Source organism: Prionailurus viverrinus, chromosome A3 (genome assembly GCF_022837055.1).
Source record: "Prionailurus viverrinus isolate Anna chromosome A3, UM_Priviv_1.0, whole genome shotgun sequence".
In the NCBI taxonomy this organism is placed as follows: domain Eukaryota; kingdom Metazoa; phylum Chordata; class Mammalia; order Carnivora; family Felidae; genus Prionailurus; species Prionailurus viverrinus.
Genome location: NC_062563.1, coordinates 120,041,176 through 120,058,665, shown reverse-complemented (window position 1 = coordinate 120,058,665; position 17,490 = coordinate 120,041,176). Strand labels below are relative to the sequence as shown.

Genomic DNA, 17,490 nt, shown 5'->3' with positions numbered 1-17,490 from the left:
GTGGGCCGGGAGGCTCATGACACCCTGGGCTGGGGGTACGCCCTCCATCATCAGCTGTGTGTGTGAGAGGTGACCGAGGCCAGCCACAAGCCCGGGAACTGGGGATGTGTGGCCCGTAACAGTCATTAGAGGACTGTCCATGCTGTCGTCGATGCCACTGTGTGCAGAGGATGGGGGAGGAGGAAGGAAGGGCAGGGCTAGACTGGGGACGGGATGTGCAGGTGGTGGGAGGGGGTAGAGGGAAGATGTAAGAGAGTGGCTCAGGGCAGAAGGTTCAGAACGTTACCAGAGGTCAGCTAGCTGGAGCAGAAGCCAAACAAGAAACCCCAGGACTTCTCTTCCAAAGGAAGGCAGACCGTGGGCTTTCCCAGGCATCCGGAAGCGCTTGGCGGGGGGGGAAACGCTTGCCGAGGTTTGGAACCCTTAGGAGAGCCGACATATGCACCTGACCCGCAGAGGTCGTGAAGCAGGAGGGCCCTGGGGAAACTGTAATGACCTTTACTCTCTCTTTTCCAGATAAACTCTGAATTGCATGTTCCACCAACTCAGGTGTTACGGGCGCCCACCAAATAGAGCCAGACCTCCAAAGGCTGCTGTGTTACGGTGTATGCGGGTGCCGGGGCTGGCACGTTTCACCCGGGGAGCTGCCTGGGGCTACTCTGGATTTTCCAGAGCTACTGGGATAGGGCCTGTCAAAATAAGGCCACGGGAGGGGTTACCTGTATCCTGTAGTCGTGATTGATTAAAGTCTTTAAAAGGTTGTGGCTGAATCTTTTCAGAGAGGTCGGGTCCAGTGAGACCCTGGCCCATGACCCCACCTCTGTGTCACGAGGGGACTTTGTCCCCACCTCGGATTGTGGTATGAGAACGGCGTGTCCCTGTGAGACTGGACCCAGGCCGGTGGCATGGGACTTCCTTCTTGCATTTGGAGCAGGTCTGTGAGTGGAGGCTGGAGCTTTGGGGCTCTTGCAAGGTCTTAAGCGTTCCGACTGTCCTTGGGCCTGCAGGACCCTTTTGGTGAGTTTTTGGGGTCCCTGGTTCCACCTGGTATAGTGTGAGGCTCCTCCTGTGGGCAGCCTGCAGGTGCCCTGGGCAGGTGTCCTGGGCAGGTGGCCCAGTGCCTTAGGCCCTCCTTCAACCCTGGGCCTTGAGGCCACTTACCCAAAGGGGAAAAGCCAGAGGGGCCCAGCTGGTCCTGAGTTTGCCATCCTCAGAGTGCTCACAGACCTCGCGCCCCTATCCTGGTCCCCCAGCTTGGCCAACTGGAGACCTGTCAGCTCAGTGTTTCATTCTTTTATTATTAAGAGAAAAATCACCACGCAAGAAAGGAACAACAGCCAAGAGAAACCCGGCTCTCACTGCAAGTACCATCCCCCTGCCTGGCCGAAATGAGGTCCTGGCAGGGCGGGGCGGGGCGGCACTGGGGTGGGGGTGGGGCACAGGGGTTCACTCTCACTGCTCCTCATCTAGGCTTCTGAGCACTGGTCTGGGCGGAGGAAGCTCTGGGAAGCGATAAAAACCCACAGGCAGGGCCGGGCCTGGGCTTGTGCTCCCACCGGGGTGTCTCCCGGGCGGGAAGAAGATCCACTCTCAGAGGGCGGCAGGCAGGAAGCAGCCACCTCCCCACCATTGGTAGGAAGGGCCTGGCCCACGTTTGCAGAACAGACTGGTGGTGTGGCTGTCCTCATAGGATTCTGTTGGGGAGGGAGGGTGATGCTTTCTGCTTACTCATTTCTTTTTTATAGCTCTGGGCACTGGCCCACGATGGGATTCTCAGTCAATTCCACTAAAGTTTTACTCTTCCACTGGAGGGCCTTGGGGGCATCTGGGGTGGCCTCCCCGGAGCCAGGGCCTGAAGAAAGTGGTGCCTCAGCAAGGAGGGGCAGACCCCCACCCCTGCCCACACTTCCCACCCCTCGGGCAGGGACCGGAGGGGTGGGGTGAGGCCCGCAGCCGGCTCAGGTGGAGCAGGGGCAGGGGTGTCACCAGCCCAGCAAGCAGGAGGCTGCAAGGGGAGGGGGGACACTGGGCTTCTCGAGCTCCCCAGGGAGAGTGCAAGGTCCACGCCAGAGGAGGGGCAAAGGCACAGGTCCAGGCGGGAGGGGGGGGCGGGGAGCGGCAGCTAGGCCTGGGGGGCGGTAGTGGTGGGGGGGCTGCTTCACGCCCCCAGGAGCTTCTTGACCATGTAGCCGGGGAGGCTGTAGAGGAAGAGGGCCAGCATGAGCAGCCCCAGCAGCGCCAGCACGATCTTGATGATGAGCCACTTGTACCGCGTGCAGATGAGGTACTTGATGGACTTGAGGGGGTTGAGGAACCAGACGAAGGCGGTGTCAGGCCGGCTGGGGAAGGGGAAGCCACGGTCAGGCAGCGGGCCTCTCCAGGGCACCCCAGGCCCTCAGCCTTCTTAGACTCCCACGGGCCCTGACCCAGCCCCGGTCCCCAAAGTAGTGAGTGCCGGAGCCAGGTTCTAGCCCTTTCTAAGCACTAGGTTTGCTGGGGACTCTTTGGCCCCCAGCCTCCTCCCCAGGCCCGGAGGGCTTTCTGGCAGTCGGGCAGCCGTCCAGCTAACACCTGGACGATGGCGGCCTTGGCCTTGGCCTTGGCCGCTCACCATGTGAAGACGCAGCCTCAGGGCTGTAGGCTGTTCTGATTCCCGGGAACCTCGTCTACTTAGCGGCTCGTTGTACGTGCTCCAGGCTCGGCCCCCGTTGTCTTTCTGTGAATCCGTGTTCCTCAACCTCTCCCCCTTTTCTGAGGAACAGGGGCTTCTGGCCCCACCAGGCCCTGCCCAGGGTCTGAGGAGCCCCGGTTGGGGCGCCAGCCACACTCAACCACCTGCCCGCCGTCGGGGTGGGGTTATGGCTCTGCCTTCTGCACAGACTCCCGGCCAAAAGGGGCTTGCTAAGCTTTACCTTCTGTGGTTTACGTTACAGGAACGGTAGGTTTTGTAAGATGTCAAGATATAAAATTCCAGTATGCTTTTTCAACCTCCTGGGCCAGCGGCCGCCGGAGGACCCAGACCGTGCCCTCCCAGAGCCAGGCGCAGGGCACCTGGTTTCCAGCCTTAGCGGTGACGGGCAAGTTGGACGCCTGTCTGAGCCTCAGTTTCCTCCCTTAGGCAGTGGGGTGCCTAGTGGACCCTGCCTCCGGGGTCAGTGAAAGGGTAAGGAGAGAAAGTGCATGTGAAACGCTAGGCGCGGTGCCCGGCCCTGAAGAGCCGCTCAGCTGGCTGCAAAAATGTGGGAACTGGATGGGGTTCCTTACCGCCCTGCCTGGCAGAAAACGGCTCTGGGCCCGGAGGGGAATGCTGGTAGGAACTAGTCAGGCCTCGCTGGCTAATCCAAGCCAAACCCTCTCCCCGTTCCCTGTCCTCATGTCAACTCTTTCTGCCAATGGCCCTGGGTTAGTATCTGTTGGTCTGTCACGAGGACAGGAGGTGAGGTGGTGCTCAGAAGACTGGGTGGCAATTTGAAAGCCGAAGCTGAGTCTTAGCCCTAATCTGCTGGGCGACCTTAGGCGAGTCGCTTCGCCTCTCTGGCCTGACACGCGCTCATGTAAAACAGTGATTTGAGTTCTGAGAGCCCGTGGTACCGTTTGACAGCCTGCAAGTTGCTGCGTGTGTGTGCATGCCCTGTGTGTGTGTGCGTGCCCTATGTGTGTGTGTGCATGTGTGTGTGCGTGTGTGTGTGTGTGTGTGTGTGTGTTCCGCATGCTGCCAAGCTCATCATGCTGCCAGGCCCTGGGTCTGGAGGAAGAAGTGAGGAGGACCAGAGCCAGCAGAATGCCAGGCTTAGGCCCCCAGGGTCTTCCTGACCAGGTAGCCAGGCACAGAGCAGAGGAAGAGGGCGAGGAGGAGGAGCAGTTTGAGGAACCGCCAGCGGCTTGTGTGCCACAGGAAGTAGCGGGCAGACTTGAGAGGGTTCAAGAACCAGAAGAAGCTCGTGTCTGGCCGCCTGGAGCAGCGAGAGGGCGGAGGGAGCACGGAGAGAGGACACAGAGGATGAAGGCTCAGGGTGTGGTCAGGGGTCTTGCAACAGGGCGGCGACCCTGGGCTGAGCACCCTGGGCTGAGCACCCTGGGCTGAGCGTGCGCACTTCCCGGCACCTCCCCAGCCATCAGGGCCCCCCCTGGGGCCCCAACCCGCTCGCTTCTGGCAAAAACGAGGAAGAGCGTTTCAGTCTGTGAAATGGGGCCTTCCCTGGGAGAGGGGCTGATCCCCTGCACGGAAGCCCGGTCGCCCGTGCCCCGGTTCAGAGCGAGGGGTGCATTCCGGCTGAAGCGGAGAAGGGAGGAGGCTCCCTCGCAATGAGGCTACCGCCCTGAAAGGGCTAGAGAACGCCAGAGGTGCCTGCAGCGTGGGAACAAGAAGACCAGAAGGTTCTGACCCCTCCTTCCTGCCCCCATGGCCCCAGGGACCAGCGTGGCAGGGGCGCCAGGCAAGGCAGCATACTCACTTGGGTTTCTCTAGAGGGTCAGGTTCATTGCGGGCCAGGCCCACCGGATTCTTCTCTGCCTCCTCCGCTGTCAGTAGATGCAATTCTGCCTCCACCTTGCCCTGCAGAAAGGAACAGAAAGATCCTAGGGCTCAGGCGGGGTGCGCGGCCCAGCCCTGCCCCGCCCTCTGCGGGAGCCCTGGCGGTCCCCACCGTGAGCTCGAACTCATCGTTCTCATTGCGGGCCAGGAGGGGCCACCAGCCTTTGACGCGCTTCTGCTTGAAGATGGAAACCAGGGGCACGTCCAGCTCCCCCGTGGCCATCTCCATGGTGCACTGCTTGGCTGTCTTGGCGCCCCGGGGAAAGCGGTTGAGGTCCAGCTCGATGGCCCCTGTGACAACCTTGGAGTCAGCTCTGACAGCCTGGGTCCCGTTGATCCCCACCGGGGTGGGCTCCCTCCGCCCCTGCCTCCCCCTGCCCTACCCCTCCGCTCCCCAGCCCTGCACCCAGGAAGTCGTCCGCGGAGAAGTGGTCCGCGTCCCAGATCTGCAGGGTGAGCCGCGCGGGGATCTTGTACTCGGTCTCGTCCCAGGAGAACATGGACTCCTTCTTGGAGATGACAATCCTTTCCTCAGCGGCCAGGTAGTCGAAGGGGAACAGGTAGCGCCAGTTGAAGTTGCCCTCGCCCGTGAGGGAATGATAGTGGACGTCCGTGTCCTGCTTGTCCTCCTGCTGGCCCTTCAGCCACCTGCCAGGTGCCATTAGCTCCAGACCCGCGGCCACCCACAGGGAGCCCCCTCCCTCCTCCCTGGCCTCCTGGGAAGGTGGGCTCACCCGTCCCAGCACCCCTACCCCCCAGCCAGGGGCCGTCTCACCCACCCCCGCACAAAAATGTCGCTGGACTTCTCCCCAGTAAAGAAGTCATCGTCCTCCAGGACCACCTCGTCTGTGTTCCACACGATGACCCGGAGCTCATACCTGGGCAGGGGAGAGGCTGGCTCGCAGTCTGGGGGTGGGGGCGGCCCCAGGGTCTTGGTGTAGATGGGGCAGGTACCTGAGGGGAGTGCTGGGACTCGTGAGCATGGGAGCTGGCCCAGGCTGGGGTGCAGAGAGCCCATTCGGGTAAGAGGGCAAGGAGGGGAGCGGAGGGGACCCGGGTGACGGGGAGAGGGGCCGGCATGGCTGTAGTGAGGAGAACCCTAGGGGAAGCCCGTCTGGCCGGCTCTCCAGGACAGAGCACGCTCCCGGGCAGGGAGGCTGAGTCCGACCTGGGAGGGGCAGGGGTGGCTGCTGAGGGGTGGCTCAGCAGGAACTCCAGAGGCCGGAAGACACTGTGTCTAACACAAATTTACATGTGGGCCCAGCAGCTGGCATGCTCATGGCATCTGGTTTCCTTTAGGTCCTTGTCCCAGAAAAGGATTTTCCCCCTTGCGGTGTAATTGTCATTATAAATAGGTACATTTCAGCCTTTACGAGTGAGGTTGGGTCGCCCCCTCCGCCTTCCTCAGAGTGGGGCTCTCGCCCGCCCGGACTGCAAGTCCCAGGTGACACAATGGGGTCGGGTGTCCCCTGGTGGCCATCCCTGGGACAGCACACCTGTGACCTCAGACCTGGAGGCGATTCCAGGCAGAATTTGCTGTATGATTTGCAGGGTCCGGTGCAAAGTGGAAAGGTGGGGCCCTTTATTAAAAAAATCATTAAGAATTTAAATACTGCCATTTTGAAGTGAGCGTGGGGCCCCTCTGAGTGTGGGGTCTGTGCAACTTCCCCACCCATGCGGTTGGCCCTGGTTCCAGGCACTAGGATGTTAGAAGCAGCAGCAACTCCATCCTGCCGCCTTCCAGATGGGAAAACCAAGGACCAGGGAGGTAAAATGACCTGGCCAGGGCCAACTAGGAGAGGCAGGTGGCCTGGCTCCTGATCCAGTGCTCTTTCCACTCTATCAATGTCGCCCCTCTTCCAGGCGCTCACTCCTACATACCTCCTCGGCAAGGGTTTTAAAGAAAACCTGGCAGAGTTTGGGGAGCCTGGGTGGCTCAGTCGGTTAGGTGTCCGACTTTGGCTCAGGTCATGATCTCACAGTTCGTGAGTTCGGGCCCCGCGTCCGGCTCTGTGCTGACAGCTCGGAGCCCGGAGCCTGTTTCCGATTCTGTGTCTCCCTCTCTCTCTGCCCCTCCCCTGCTCATATTCTGTTCTCTTTCTCTCAAAAATAAATAAACATTAAACACATGTAAAGAAAACCTGGCAGAGCTTAATGACAGCCTGGAGTGAGGACAAGGGGAGTGGGCTCTCAGGGGTGATGCTGCTGTGAGGAAGAGAGTCCCCTGGAGGGTGCTGGTGAGTACACATCACCTCATTGCCCGCACACTGGGGGGGGTGGCTGTGCCTTGGCAAAGGGGACCCACCTAGGGTAGGCCCCATAGCTGTCTCCATGGGTTGCCCTGTTCCCCACTGAAGGCCACATGGGAAACACCACTGACCAAGGTGATGCAGGTGGTCTGGGCCTGGGGATCCCACAGGAATGAAGGCCACGGGGGGAGGGATGAGAGATGGGGGAGGTAGTGCTGGGCCCCAGAAGCTCACTTCTTGGGCTTCCGGGGGGAGATGTCCAGAGGCGTCCCAGGGGCCGGCATGTCCATGGGGAACATGTCCACCCACAGCTCCAGGCGGCCCTATGGAAGAGAGGGCGTGGCAGATCTCCCCAGGGACTCCCTCCCTGCCCGGGAAGGCCAGCTCTCCTCCCTCCCAACCTTTGTTCCCTCAGGACCCGGTTCATCAGTTTTCGTCCTTGGACGCCAGAATCCCTATGACCTCACCAACAGCCAATCACAGCGTCTAAGGGAGACACGGCAGGCTGCACCTGAGCTCATGGGGCTCACACTCAAAGGAAAGGCACAGGCGCCTGGAGTTACCGTGAGGGGCCATGCTAGGAAAGTGCCTTCCAGGCTTTTGGGAAGGCAGCGAATAGTTGGAGGATCCATTTTTATGGGCCCAGGTAGGGACTCCCTGATCCCAGATACCAAAGAACCTCGGATCTAGGCCTGGCGAGCGTCACCTGCTCGATGCCTGGCTTGTCAGGGTTGAGCAGGGGCCGGGTTTCCACGTGTTCGGGCACCAGGCGGCAGCCCACGCGGGGGATGTCCTCCCAGTGCCTCAGGGCAGATAGAGCCACATGCTCTTCCGTAGGCTTCCTCTGACCTGTGGGTGCCGGTGGGTCAGCGGCACATAGGGCCTCAGCACAGCAAGGGACCCGTGCTGGGGCTAGACTCGGGGGCACAGAGCGGCCCCTGAGGCATCACTCATCCATACTGTCTCTTTTTACTGTTGGGGAAACTGAGGCACGGGGGCAGCGTGGCTTGCCCGAGTTCTCAGCTGCCCCATGGGGCCCAGCGGGACCTGTGCTCTTGGGTTTCCTCTGCCTGGGGGATCTGACCAGAGAATCCTGCTGGGCTGTGAGGGCAGGGAGGGGAGGAATCCACTTCCTGTCTCAGCACCCTGCGGGGCCGCAGCATGAGTTCTGCAGCACGCGTCTCCTGTTCTCTGGAAGTGCCACGTGACAAAGGAGTGGGGAGAGTCAGCTGGGACCCGGGCCCACACCCTCACTCTGCCCCCGAAGGGCCACGTGACTTTGGGCAAATCACTGTAGAATGGGAAGAACCTCCCTACCCCACAGGAATTCTGGGAGGGAGAGAGAAGGCAACAAGTGTGCAGGCGCTTGTGCCGGAGGGCAGAGGCTGGGCAGAGGGGAGCGGGGCGCTAGGCTGATGGGCAGAGGGTCTAAGGACGCCCCAGTCTAGGCCTTGAAGTCCTGCCGCAGGAAGCGTGGGTCCCTCTTGGCCTCTGACACCCCCCGTGTCCAGCGCGTTGTTACCATTCTCGTCCTCGATCTCGGAGGGCCCAGTGAAGACACGGTTGGACACCTTCACTCTCCCGGGGGGCCCAAAGTGGGGGCCGTCCACTTTGCCCTCCTTGCAGAGGCGGGTCAGAATCTGGCTGGGCTTCATGGGGTCCCGCCAGATATTGTAGCCATGTCTGTGGGAGGGGGCATACAGGTTTCGTGGGGCTCAGGGTGGGGCTGGGGCCCATCCCCCGGTGGCAGCTGGTTCCTGCCAGTTCTCTTAAGTTGGCTGCTGCCCCATGTCAGCAAGCAGGCCCTGCCCGAGACACTAGGGCTGCTCGAGGCTGATCCCTCTTACCCCAGGCCCCAGCCTCACGTGTCCCGTGTCCTGAGGATGAGCTTTCAGCCTCCCTCAACACAGCCCAATCCATTCCCCAACTGTGCCCTCTCCTCTGGAGCTTCAGAGACTCCCACGAGGACACTGGTAACCAGAGAGTTTGGGGACGTGTCGAGAGTCACACAGCCTGTCAGTGGCAGAGACTGGCTGGATCCCCAGTGGCCTCTGCCTGGCCTCTTCCCAGCCCAGGGGTTCTCTCCTTGCCCGGCCTCCCCCGTCCTAGAAGCCGCCCCCCACCCCCCGCCCCCAGCTCTCTCCTTGTGTTAGAATCTGTGGTCTGCTCGGTCTGTACGAATGGACGCCTGGACTGGGGCCGAAACTGTAATATATCCACCTTCCCAGACCACGATCTCTGAGTCTTGGGTTTCGGAGTCAAGATGCGTCAGGTGCGCCTGCCCCGCCCCTGCCCCGCCCCTGCCCCTGCCCCCCGCCCCACGCACATGGAGTAGGTCTGGGCGATGCCACAGGTGGCCCGGTGTTTGCTGTAGAAGCGGTTCTCCAGGTCAATCTTGGTTTCCCCGATGAGGTCATCGGTGCCTACCAGATCCCAGTCGTACACGGCCACTGTCAGCATGGATTCCATGGGGAAGGAGGCCTCGATGTCAAAGGACCTGGCGGGGTGGGGGTTAGAAGGACTGAGGGTGTCTGGCCGGGGAAGCCGGGTGGGGCCAGAGGGGGCGGTGGCCCGTGGGCCGCCAGGAGGCCTTACTTCCCAAAGACAGGGTTGAGCTGCTTGGAGATGTAGTTCTCCTTGTCTCGGATGTCAGTTTTGCCCAGCCGGATGGCAATGTAGGGGTCGGCTTTGCCGTTAATGTCTGCGGGGTGCAGGTCCGTGGCCTGGGGTGGGGGAGGGGTGCTCCTGAGCAGGCTCCCCACACACCCTCTTCGCCTTCCAGTGCCCTCACCCCTCTCTGATGGTCCCGTGATAGCAAAGGGTGGGAGCACTGGACCGGAGAAAGGAGAGTTGCTGTGTCACCTGGGGCAAAAGTCGTCGCCCATCTCAGGTCTTGGCTTCCTCCTCTAGAGAAGGTGGGAACTAGGCCAGGTGACCTCTGTGGTGCCTCCCAGTTGGGGCTGTGACACTTTACACTGACACTTTAGAGCGCTGCTTTAGCGCCTCCTGGGCAGGAGGACTGGGAGACCGGGGGGAGGGGATTCGAGGGGAGTCTTACCCTGACCACATAGACTCGGACCAGCACATTGATGGGGTCGTTGCTGGGGATGCCCTGGAACATGCCGTAGGTGGGGTCGTAGCCGGCTTCCCGGGACACGTCCTCTGGGAGTGGCACTTTATACACGCAGAGGGAGCCCTGGGGCAAGGCAGGGGCTCAGGCGAGGGTAGCGTTCCAAACGGTCCACAGTACAGAGGGATGGCATCCTGTGCTCAGGGTTGATGGATCTGAGGGGGGTCCAGGGGCTCAGGAGGGAGTGGCCAGGGCAACGTTGGGGGTGAGGCACTCAGGGCAGATGCTCTTTTTTAAGCAGCATAGAAATATTTTCATGTTTACGAATCAGGGCAGCTGACAGTTCCACTTGACTGTTGGCCCTGGGCTCGGGGTGGGGAGAAGAGCTGGTGGGCGAGGGGTACGATGCTCAGGGCCTGGGCGCACACTCCTTGCCTCACCTTGAACCGGCCCACGATGCGCTCCTCCTCCGTGGAACCGTCCTCGTCATCCCCCGTCTTGCCCCGCAGCAGATTGAAAGTGTGCAGCCAGTCCTCAAAGTTGTCAAACTCAGACTCCAGCTCCTTGGGGTACACCTGAGCCAGGCCAGGCCATCAGGGGGACACAGCACGACCACTGCGCCCCGTCTTGTCCCATCTGCCCCGCCCCCTGCCCCAGGCAGGACCCCACACCCCTGGTGGGTCTTCGCCCAGACCCTTACCTTAAGCTCATCAATCTTGGGTTTCTTCTTCTCTGGGGCCTCAGGCCCCTGGCCAGTGCCGGGGCTCTGGGTTCTCTTTTTCTTCTCCTCCTTCGCCGCCTTTGCCTTCTCCTTGCCCTTCATCGGCCCCTTTAGGCCTGGCCAGAACCAGAAAAGGAGGCCCTGATCAGTTTGGGGCAGAAATGATGAAGCAGGAAGTTCTGGGTTAGAGACCCAGATCGGCTGCTAATTGACTTTGCTGATGTAACTCCTCTGGGCCCTGTGTACCCATCGGTAAGATGCAGACAGTACTCCCTGGCATGGCTGCCTCCCACGGGTGGGTGCAGGGCACCCATAAAGCCACACTGGGACTGTGTACAAAGACCACTGCCATGCCCTCCGGCAGAGCAGAGCAGGGAAGGAGCGTGGGTCTTGAGTCGGGAGGCTTGAGCCACACAGCACTTTCCTCTCTGGCCTCAATCTGCTAGTCTGTCATATCCAGAGGGCTATTCTACACCAGCATTTCCCAAACCGCACTCAGTGGAACAGCCGCTGTGGATGTTCTTGGAATGTGTTAGAAGAGAGTGCCTATTGTGGTCAAAGAAGCTGGGGAAATATTTTATATTCTATCTTCCTTTTAGAGACTTATAATAACATTTGCATATTAAAGGCACTGGAAAGTCCTGTGCCAAGAGACCTGTTTAATCCATTTGACCAAAGAATCCTCTTCTCCCTCTGGAATACCCATTAATAGCGTTCCATGGAAAAGGCCTGGAAAACGCTGAAGCTCTGTTCTGTGGCTGTAAATGTCTCTCACCATGGTGGCTGAACCGGTCACTCTAGATTAGAGCCCACGCCTGCCCCCTGGTGCCCAGGGATGGCTGGTGATAGCTGCCCTTGGCTGCTAGAGCGGCGCAGGGCCCTGGGCTGGGAAAGACAAACAGCTGGGGTGGTGGGTCGAGGAGCCAGCCCTCCAGGGCGGCAGGGAGGCAGAGACCCAGGGTCCCGGGCTCACCCTCCGTGTTCTCCACCTCTTCCTTCTCCTCCAAGTCAATGCCGGAGGCCTCTTGCTGTCGAAGTTGCTGCCAAAAGATGAGATGAAGAGGAGAGAAGGTCGGCTTCCTGGGGAGGGGTCTTTCGACCCCATCCTGTGGTCTCAGACCAGTCTTAAATGCTTAGAAACTTTTGGGGGTGCTTGGGTGGCTCAGTTGATTGGGTCTTGGCCTTTCGGTTTTGGCTCAGGTCATGATCTCGCGGTTTGTGAGTTCTAGCCCCACATTGGGCTCTGCACTGACAGCACGGAGCCTGCTTGGGATTTCTCTCTCCTTCTCACTCTGCCCCTCCCCGGCCTGCACTCTCTCTCTCTCTCTCTCCCTTTCTCTCTCTCTTAAAAAATAAACAAATAAAAATAATTAAAAAAAAAGAAACAGACCCTTTTTCCTATTGGGGTTCAAACCCATCATGCACTCTGTGTAAGTGGGTTAAAAAAGTTTATGATATTGTGTACAGTATGACCAACTGTGGTCAGGAGTTTATGATTCTTTAAATTGTGCACCATTTAAAAATAAAATGCCCTTTAATGTTGATTCTTAGTGGTATTCTTTTTTTTTAATAGAAAAAGTATAGTAGAAAAGCATAACTGAATACGAAAAAATGGGCTCTCTGTTCTACCCAGTTCACTGCACCTGCTGGGAACTAAATCCCCGGGTTTCAACCAAGGCGCCACCTGGTGGCAACCTATGCAAATTACAGGATTAGACACCAGGAGTCAACAGGCAGCCCCTTGGAGCTCGAGCCTGGCCAGCTTGAATCCAGGAGATGATGGTGGGAGAAGATACTAGTAGGCCACCCCCAATTATCTGCCTTCCTGAGTTTTAGAAGTTTTTCTGGACACACAGGCATGTAGGTAAAGATTACATTTCCCAGCCTCCCTAGCAGCTAAGTGTGGCTACAGGGACTAGATTTAGGCCAACATGAGTGGAAGTGATATGTGCAACCTCTAGGTTGGGGCTTTAAGAGGAAAGGACTATGCTTCCTCCTCTTCTCTTTCCCCTTTCCTGGGCACTGGTGTTCGGACGTGAGGGTGAGTCATCTCCAATCACGCAGATGCCAGTAACAAGTGGCAGGGTCTTCGTGCCTGACACCATTATGTCACCATACCAGCCTAATTCCACTCTCCGAGACATTATGTGAGACAGAAAGAAGCTTCTGTCTTGTTCACACCAATCTAACTTGCTACAGCAGCTTAGCCTGCTAAGTAACGTGCATCGGGAACCTTGCACACAGCCTGGGCCACAGAAAGGGCCTGGGGAGAGAGGATGACTGGATCAGCTCAGGTCCTACTGAGGAAGCACAATCATGGGCACACGTCCCTCCTGGTCGGTCAGTAAGTCGGGGAGTGCCCTGAGCTAGGGAGTGCCCTGAGCCAGGGAGAGGGACACGTGAGGAAGAAGAGAAATGCACTTTCTGGAACTTGCAGTCCGTGTCAGCAGACAGAAGCTGAACGTGCACAGTCGGGGAAGAATATTTCACAGCCACAGTGACTGAGATGTGCAGAATGAAGCATTGTGAGGAGGTGCAGGAACTACTAAGAAACCATTGCTCCCTTTCGGCCTCGGCATACATGTTTCTCTTCTTCCTCAAAGGTCACCTTCCCCGGGAAGCCTTCTCTGACTCCCCCAGGCATTGCTCTGGCTTTGTCGTCACACTGTAGTGTAGCAGCTTCCGTGTCCATTTGCCCAGTAGACCGAGGGCTCCTTAGGGCAGGTATGGACTTATCTTTGGCTCCCACAGTACCTAGGAAGGTGTCTGACTCATCATACATACTCAAGAGATGTTTGTGGAGTGAGTGAGTGAAGACAAGAGGAAACCTGGCCAGGGAAGGTAGACTGGACTGCCATTTTGGAAGAGGTGGGGCCTGAGCTAGAACTTGAAGGATGTGAAACAAGTGTGCTCCAAGCTCATGTTGATGGAGTCGGGGAACTGGCCCTGGTGGGGATGGGAAAGAAGCTGGATTGGAGGGGCCGATGTGGAGTTTGGGTCACCTCCCCTAGCCCCATTCCTCCTTGGCTCCCCAGCCCGGGCCTGAGGCCTCACCTCCTTCATGGTATCGATGGAGGCAAAGTACTTGGACCACCAGTCCAGCATGCTCTCATCGGGCTCCTCCTCCTCTGGCTCTTCTGAGCTGCCCTTTTTCTTCTTTTTCTTCTTTTCTTTCTCCTCATCAGCCTGGAGGGGTGGCCAGGTCCAGAGTCCCGCATACATCCCTGCTCCCTGGCAGTTCCCAGGGCCCTAGACCATCCAGGGGTCCCCCATCCATTCTGACCATCTGCTTCTGGGAAGCCTTAGACTCCGTGAGGCTTCTTGGGGCCACCAATGTCAAAGGGTCAAGGGCCATGTTTTGTGGAGGAGGATGCCATGGCCCAGAGAGGCTCATGACCTGTCAACGTGAGGGGCTTTGCTGCCTGAGTAGTTCTCTCCTTCTGCCTCTTCGGAAGGGTGTGCTGGCCCCGAGCATCCAGGGGCTGGGGAGTGGCTCAGTCCCTGATGTCAGGCCCCTTGGCCTGATACCCTATGTCACTGCAGGGTCCTCTCTCCCCAAAGCCCCCGATGGGCCCGCACTCACCACATCCACCTTGATGACGGCATCAGAAGTCTGCAGAGGGGAACCAAGGAGACAGGGGAAGAATTAGCTACCAAGGGCGTGAAGCGGCAGGCGGTGTCCATCCAGGAGAGGAGAAGAGTGGGAGCTGAGAGGGACCTCGTGCAGGGCCATTCACCACGAGCCCCTGTGCTCTGTGGACCTTGCCCTGACAGGAGCACACTGCCTGGTGAACCTGAAAAAGGTCTGCTTGGCAGATGTCTCCTCAGACTTTCAAGGACGGTGGCTCTCAACCCCGGCTACACGTCAGAATCGCCGGCGGGGGGGGGGGGGGGGTGTGCTTTACAAACCATCAGTGCCACGTTGCCACTGAGTCCAAATGTGGGGGCTGGGCATCTGCACAGTTGTAAACCCCCCAGATGGTTTCGGTGGGCATTGAGGGTTGGGCAGGGAGCCTGACCCACATGTGCTGGGAGTTCAGTAACGGTGGCTGGACAGGGTCAACCTCAACCCTACTCTCCCCCCTTACCAGGGCAAGGGCTTTAAAAATTTAGCGGAGGCACACACAAATGAGTAGCTGAAGAGGGCCCTAGTGAAAACGCCCCAGCAGAGCCCAGGGCCTGGGGAAAGGTGACGAAGCTTGGGCCTGTGCTGTCCTCTGTCTTGTTCACTGATGGTCTGAAATGACAGGGCCCACCCCCAGCCCCAGGAGGAGCCCCCGGGGAGGGAGCCAAGGGGGCATGGGATCTCTAGGCCCAGCCCCCCAGCAGCGGGCTTTCCCGGCAGTGCTGTGGGCCAGGCCCTGGCCCGTACCTGCTCCCCCTTCCTGAGAACCATGCCCAGTGCTAACTCAGCCAGCCGGCGGGGACTCTGTGGGGTTAAGTAAGGACTGTGGGCCAAGGGAAGGTCATTTCAGACCAAGCTCAGACCTCAGAAGCTAGGAGGAGCCCCAGGCTGTGTGGAGCACGTGAGGTCAGGAATGGGATGGAGATAATGTGGTAGGGAAGAAGCCCACATCCAGCCCCTTGGTGCTGTCTGGACTCAGGATGGCCTGGTTCAGGCCGGCCTCCTCCCCACCCTCCCCTGCAGGTGCCATCTCTGCATCTAAACCCCAGAGGCCAGGTCCCCCTCTGGCAGATAAACGTCCCCTAGTCCCAAGACCAAGAGGAAGAAGGAGCTGCCACCTGGAAATCCTTCCCCAGCCCAGGCCTAGGCAGGGCTGCTCTTTAAAGGCTGGGATGGAAACCCAGGGACCTTCTGGAAAGAACGCTGGTGTTCACACAAGGAGCCTAGTGTCTACATGGTGTGGCTTGTTGGAGTAAAAATAATTACAGGCTATCACCTCAAACGGTCACTGCTCCCTCTGTCTCTCGTACGTGCACACCACTCGCTCGTGCACGTGTGCACGTTCACATGCACACTCAGGCATGCACACGCAGGACCGACAGCCTTACATTCCAGGACAGTGTTTGGATGGACCGCTTGCACACGTAGCCAGGGTGGGCCCTCGACCGTGACATGCCAAAGGAGGCGGCCCCGCTCGCGAGAAGTGTCACACATTCCCAGCAGGCGCAGGACTGACCCCACGCGCCTTACCGCGTCCAGCTTCACCATGGTCTCCAGCTTCCGGACAGGCACCTCTGGCTCCATGTTCACCACGACCTCCCCTGGGGGGTGAGAGGAGGGACCGCCATCGCACAGCACACGGCGACCCCGAGGGAGCCTGCCTGGACAGAGAGATGGACAGACAGGCAGACGGACAGAAAGGAGCAGGAGTAACAGTGAGAGTCGGAAGTGGCTGGAAGGACCAGAGGCCTAAAGCTGATTCTGGAACTTTCTGAGGCAAGAGGGAGGGACAGAGCAGTTGGGCATACGGAGAGGCAGAAAGGGAGCCAGAGAGAAGGCTGAGCTGCAGTGAAACAGGGGAGGTTGGGCTGGGAGGGAGGCTGGAAAGGAGGCTTGGGTCTCCTCCAAGAGTCGGTGGAGGAAGCCTCCTGCCCCCGGGGCCCTCTAAGGGTGTGTCTGGCTCCAGCCCTTTCTGGCTCTAGAGCGAGGGGCGGCCAAAGGTAGCCTTGGCCCCCAGGATGGGGCCTCCCCTGGCCTCCCCCACACCCACTTGGGGATGCCCCTTGTGGAGCCAGCTGGCGGCTTGGCTTTGAGGCCTGGACTGCGGGCAGGAGCCCCTCCCAGGGGCCGATGCAGCCGGGCCCGGGCTTCGGGGTGTGGCCGTACCCGTGGTGTTCCAGTTGGGCGCCGAGCGGTCTGGGGGCCTGTAGATGAAGCGCCTCAGAGAGCTGACGGCGTGGGAACCCACCAGGGTGTAGCGGCCGAAGGCCCGGCAGTCCACCACTCGGATGTTCAGGGGCGGGTGCAGCAGCTCGTTCTCCGGGAGGTCCTGGAGGGTGTGGGCCGAGGGCAGCCCGGGCTCAAGGGGGGCCCCGAGGAGCCGGGCCACCCCCAGCCACACCAGCCGCACCCCGCCCCGCCCGGCACCCACCACTTCAAACCACTTGACGAGGGTGTTAAAGTTGGGGTTCTTCTTGTAATTGTGGATCAGGGACGACTGCACCCCCTTCCCGGCACACTCGATGTCTACCCGCGGCCGGTCCACCTGGGCCAGGTTGACCCGCTTCAGGTCCCGCAGGCCCCAGAAGAGCACCTGGGCCGGGGGGGAGAGGAGAGCCCCCTCAGCGGGGCCGTTTGAGGGTGGGCTGGGTCCCCTGAGAAGGAACTGGGCCGTGGGTGGGCAGCAAGACTGGAGGGGCAGGGCCCCGAGAGCTGATGAGAGGCAGGTGTCCCTAAGGCGCTTCGGGGCGAGGGTGGGTGTGGGGGCGAGGACAGGAGGGCTGGGGAAGGTCCCGGAACGAGGCAGTGTAACTCAGCGCAGGCTGGGCAGCCACTGGATGGGGGGGGGGAGGGGAGAGCTTGGCTCTGTGCTGGCTCTGGGTGTGACCTTGGACAAGTCACTTTCCCTGCTAGGCCCTCAGTCTCCCGGGTGCCAACCACGTAATGTGTGCACAAGAGCCCTGCCGGAAAGAGAGTGAAGGGGACAAGGAAGCCAGAACACGGCAGGGCCTGTCCAGGGCAGGGACAGGAGGACCCTGACGGAGCCCTCACTCACCTCGATTCGGTATTTGCTGAGCACGGGCCGGATGCCGACGGGCACAGGCATGATGGGACCTCGGTCCATGTCCCCCGGGCCGTTGATGGGTGGCAGGTCTGCCTTCCCCGCAGGCCCAATCTGGGGAATGGGAGTCACAGTATCACACTCTCCTTCCCCGTGAGTTCTCTGTCAGGTGAAATGGCCGATGCCCCGGGCCCCTGATGCCCCGGGCCACCACCAGCTTCGGTCAAGCC

At 59.9% G+C, this 17,490-nt stretch overlaps 2 protein-coding genes across 6 annotated transcripts in view; one reads left to right on the top strand and one right to left on the bottom strand.

Moving 5' to 3' along the window:
- Positions 1 to 761, top strand: part of DRC1 (dynein regulatory complex subunit 1) — a 42,442-nt gene extending 41,681 nt beyond the window's left edge. For all 3 annotated transcript variants that reach the window (XM_047854652.1, XM_047854653.1, XM_047854654.1), the window contains one exon: positions 517 to 761. In XM_047854652.1, the coding sequence (XP_047710608.1) occupies positions 517 to 573 (57 nt within the window). In that variant the 3' untranslated portion in view covers positions 574 to 761. The remainder of the gene's footprint in view (positions 1 to 516) is intronic.
- Positions 762 to 1,321: 560 nt separating this feature from the next.
- Positions 1,322 to 17,490, bottom strand: part of OTOF (otoferlin) — a 52,846-nt gene continuing 36,677 nt past the window's right edge. For 2 of the 3 annotated variants that reach the window (XM_047854310.1, XM_047854311.1), the window contains 20 exons: positions 17,255 to 17,374; positions 16,631 to 16,792; positions 16,366 to 16,528; positions 15,730 to 15,860; positions 14,158 to 14,187; positions 13,629 to 13,760; positions 11,548 to 11,614; positions 10,554 to 10,690; positions 10,294 to 10,428; positions 9,842 to 9,979; positions 9,379 to 9,506; positions 9,110 to 9,280; positions 8,306 to 8,466; positions 7,490 to 7,632; positions 7,018 to 7,106; positions 5,314 to 5,412; positions 4,941 to 5,182; positions 4,647 to 4,825; positions 4,455 to 4,555; positions 1,322 to 2,339 (listed from right to left, as the gene is read on the bottom strand). In XM_047854310.1, the coding sequence (XP_047710266.1) occupies positions 2,159 to 2,339; positions 4,455 to 4,555; positions 4,647 to 4,825; positions 4,941 to 5,182; positions 5,314 to 5,412; positions 7,018 to 7,106; positions 7,490 to 7,632; positions 8,306 to 8,466; positions 9,110 to 9,280; positions 9,379 to 9,506; positions 9,842 to 9,979; positions 10,294 to 10,428; positions 10,554 to 10,690; positions 11,548 to 11,614; positions 13,629 to 13,760; positions 14,158 to 14,187; positions 15,730 to 15,860; positions 16,366 to 16,528; positions 16,631 to 16,792; positions 17,255 to 17,374 (2,709 nt within the window). In that variant the 3' untranslated portion in view covers positions 1,322 to 2,158. The remainder of the gene's footprint in view (positions 2,340 to 4,454; positions 4,556 to 4,646; positions 4,826 to 4,940; positions 5,183 to 5,313; positions 5,413 to 7,017; positions 7,107 to 7,489; positions 7,633 to 8,305; positions 8,467 to 9,109; positions 9,281 to 9,378; positions 9,507 to 9,841; positions 9,980 to 10,293; positions 10,429 to 10,553; positions 10,691 to 11,547; positions 11,615 to 13,628; positions 13,761 to 14,157; positions 14,188 to 15,729; positions 15,861 to 16,365; positions 16,529 to 16,630; positions 16,793 to 17,254; positions 17,375 to 17,490) is intronic. The other variant, XM_047854312.1, reaches the window with a different exon arrangement.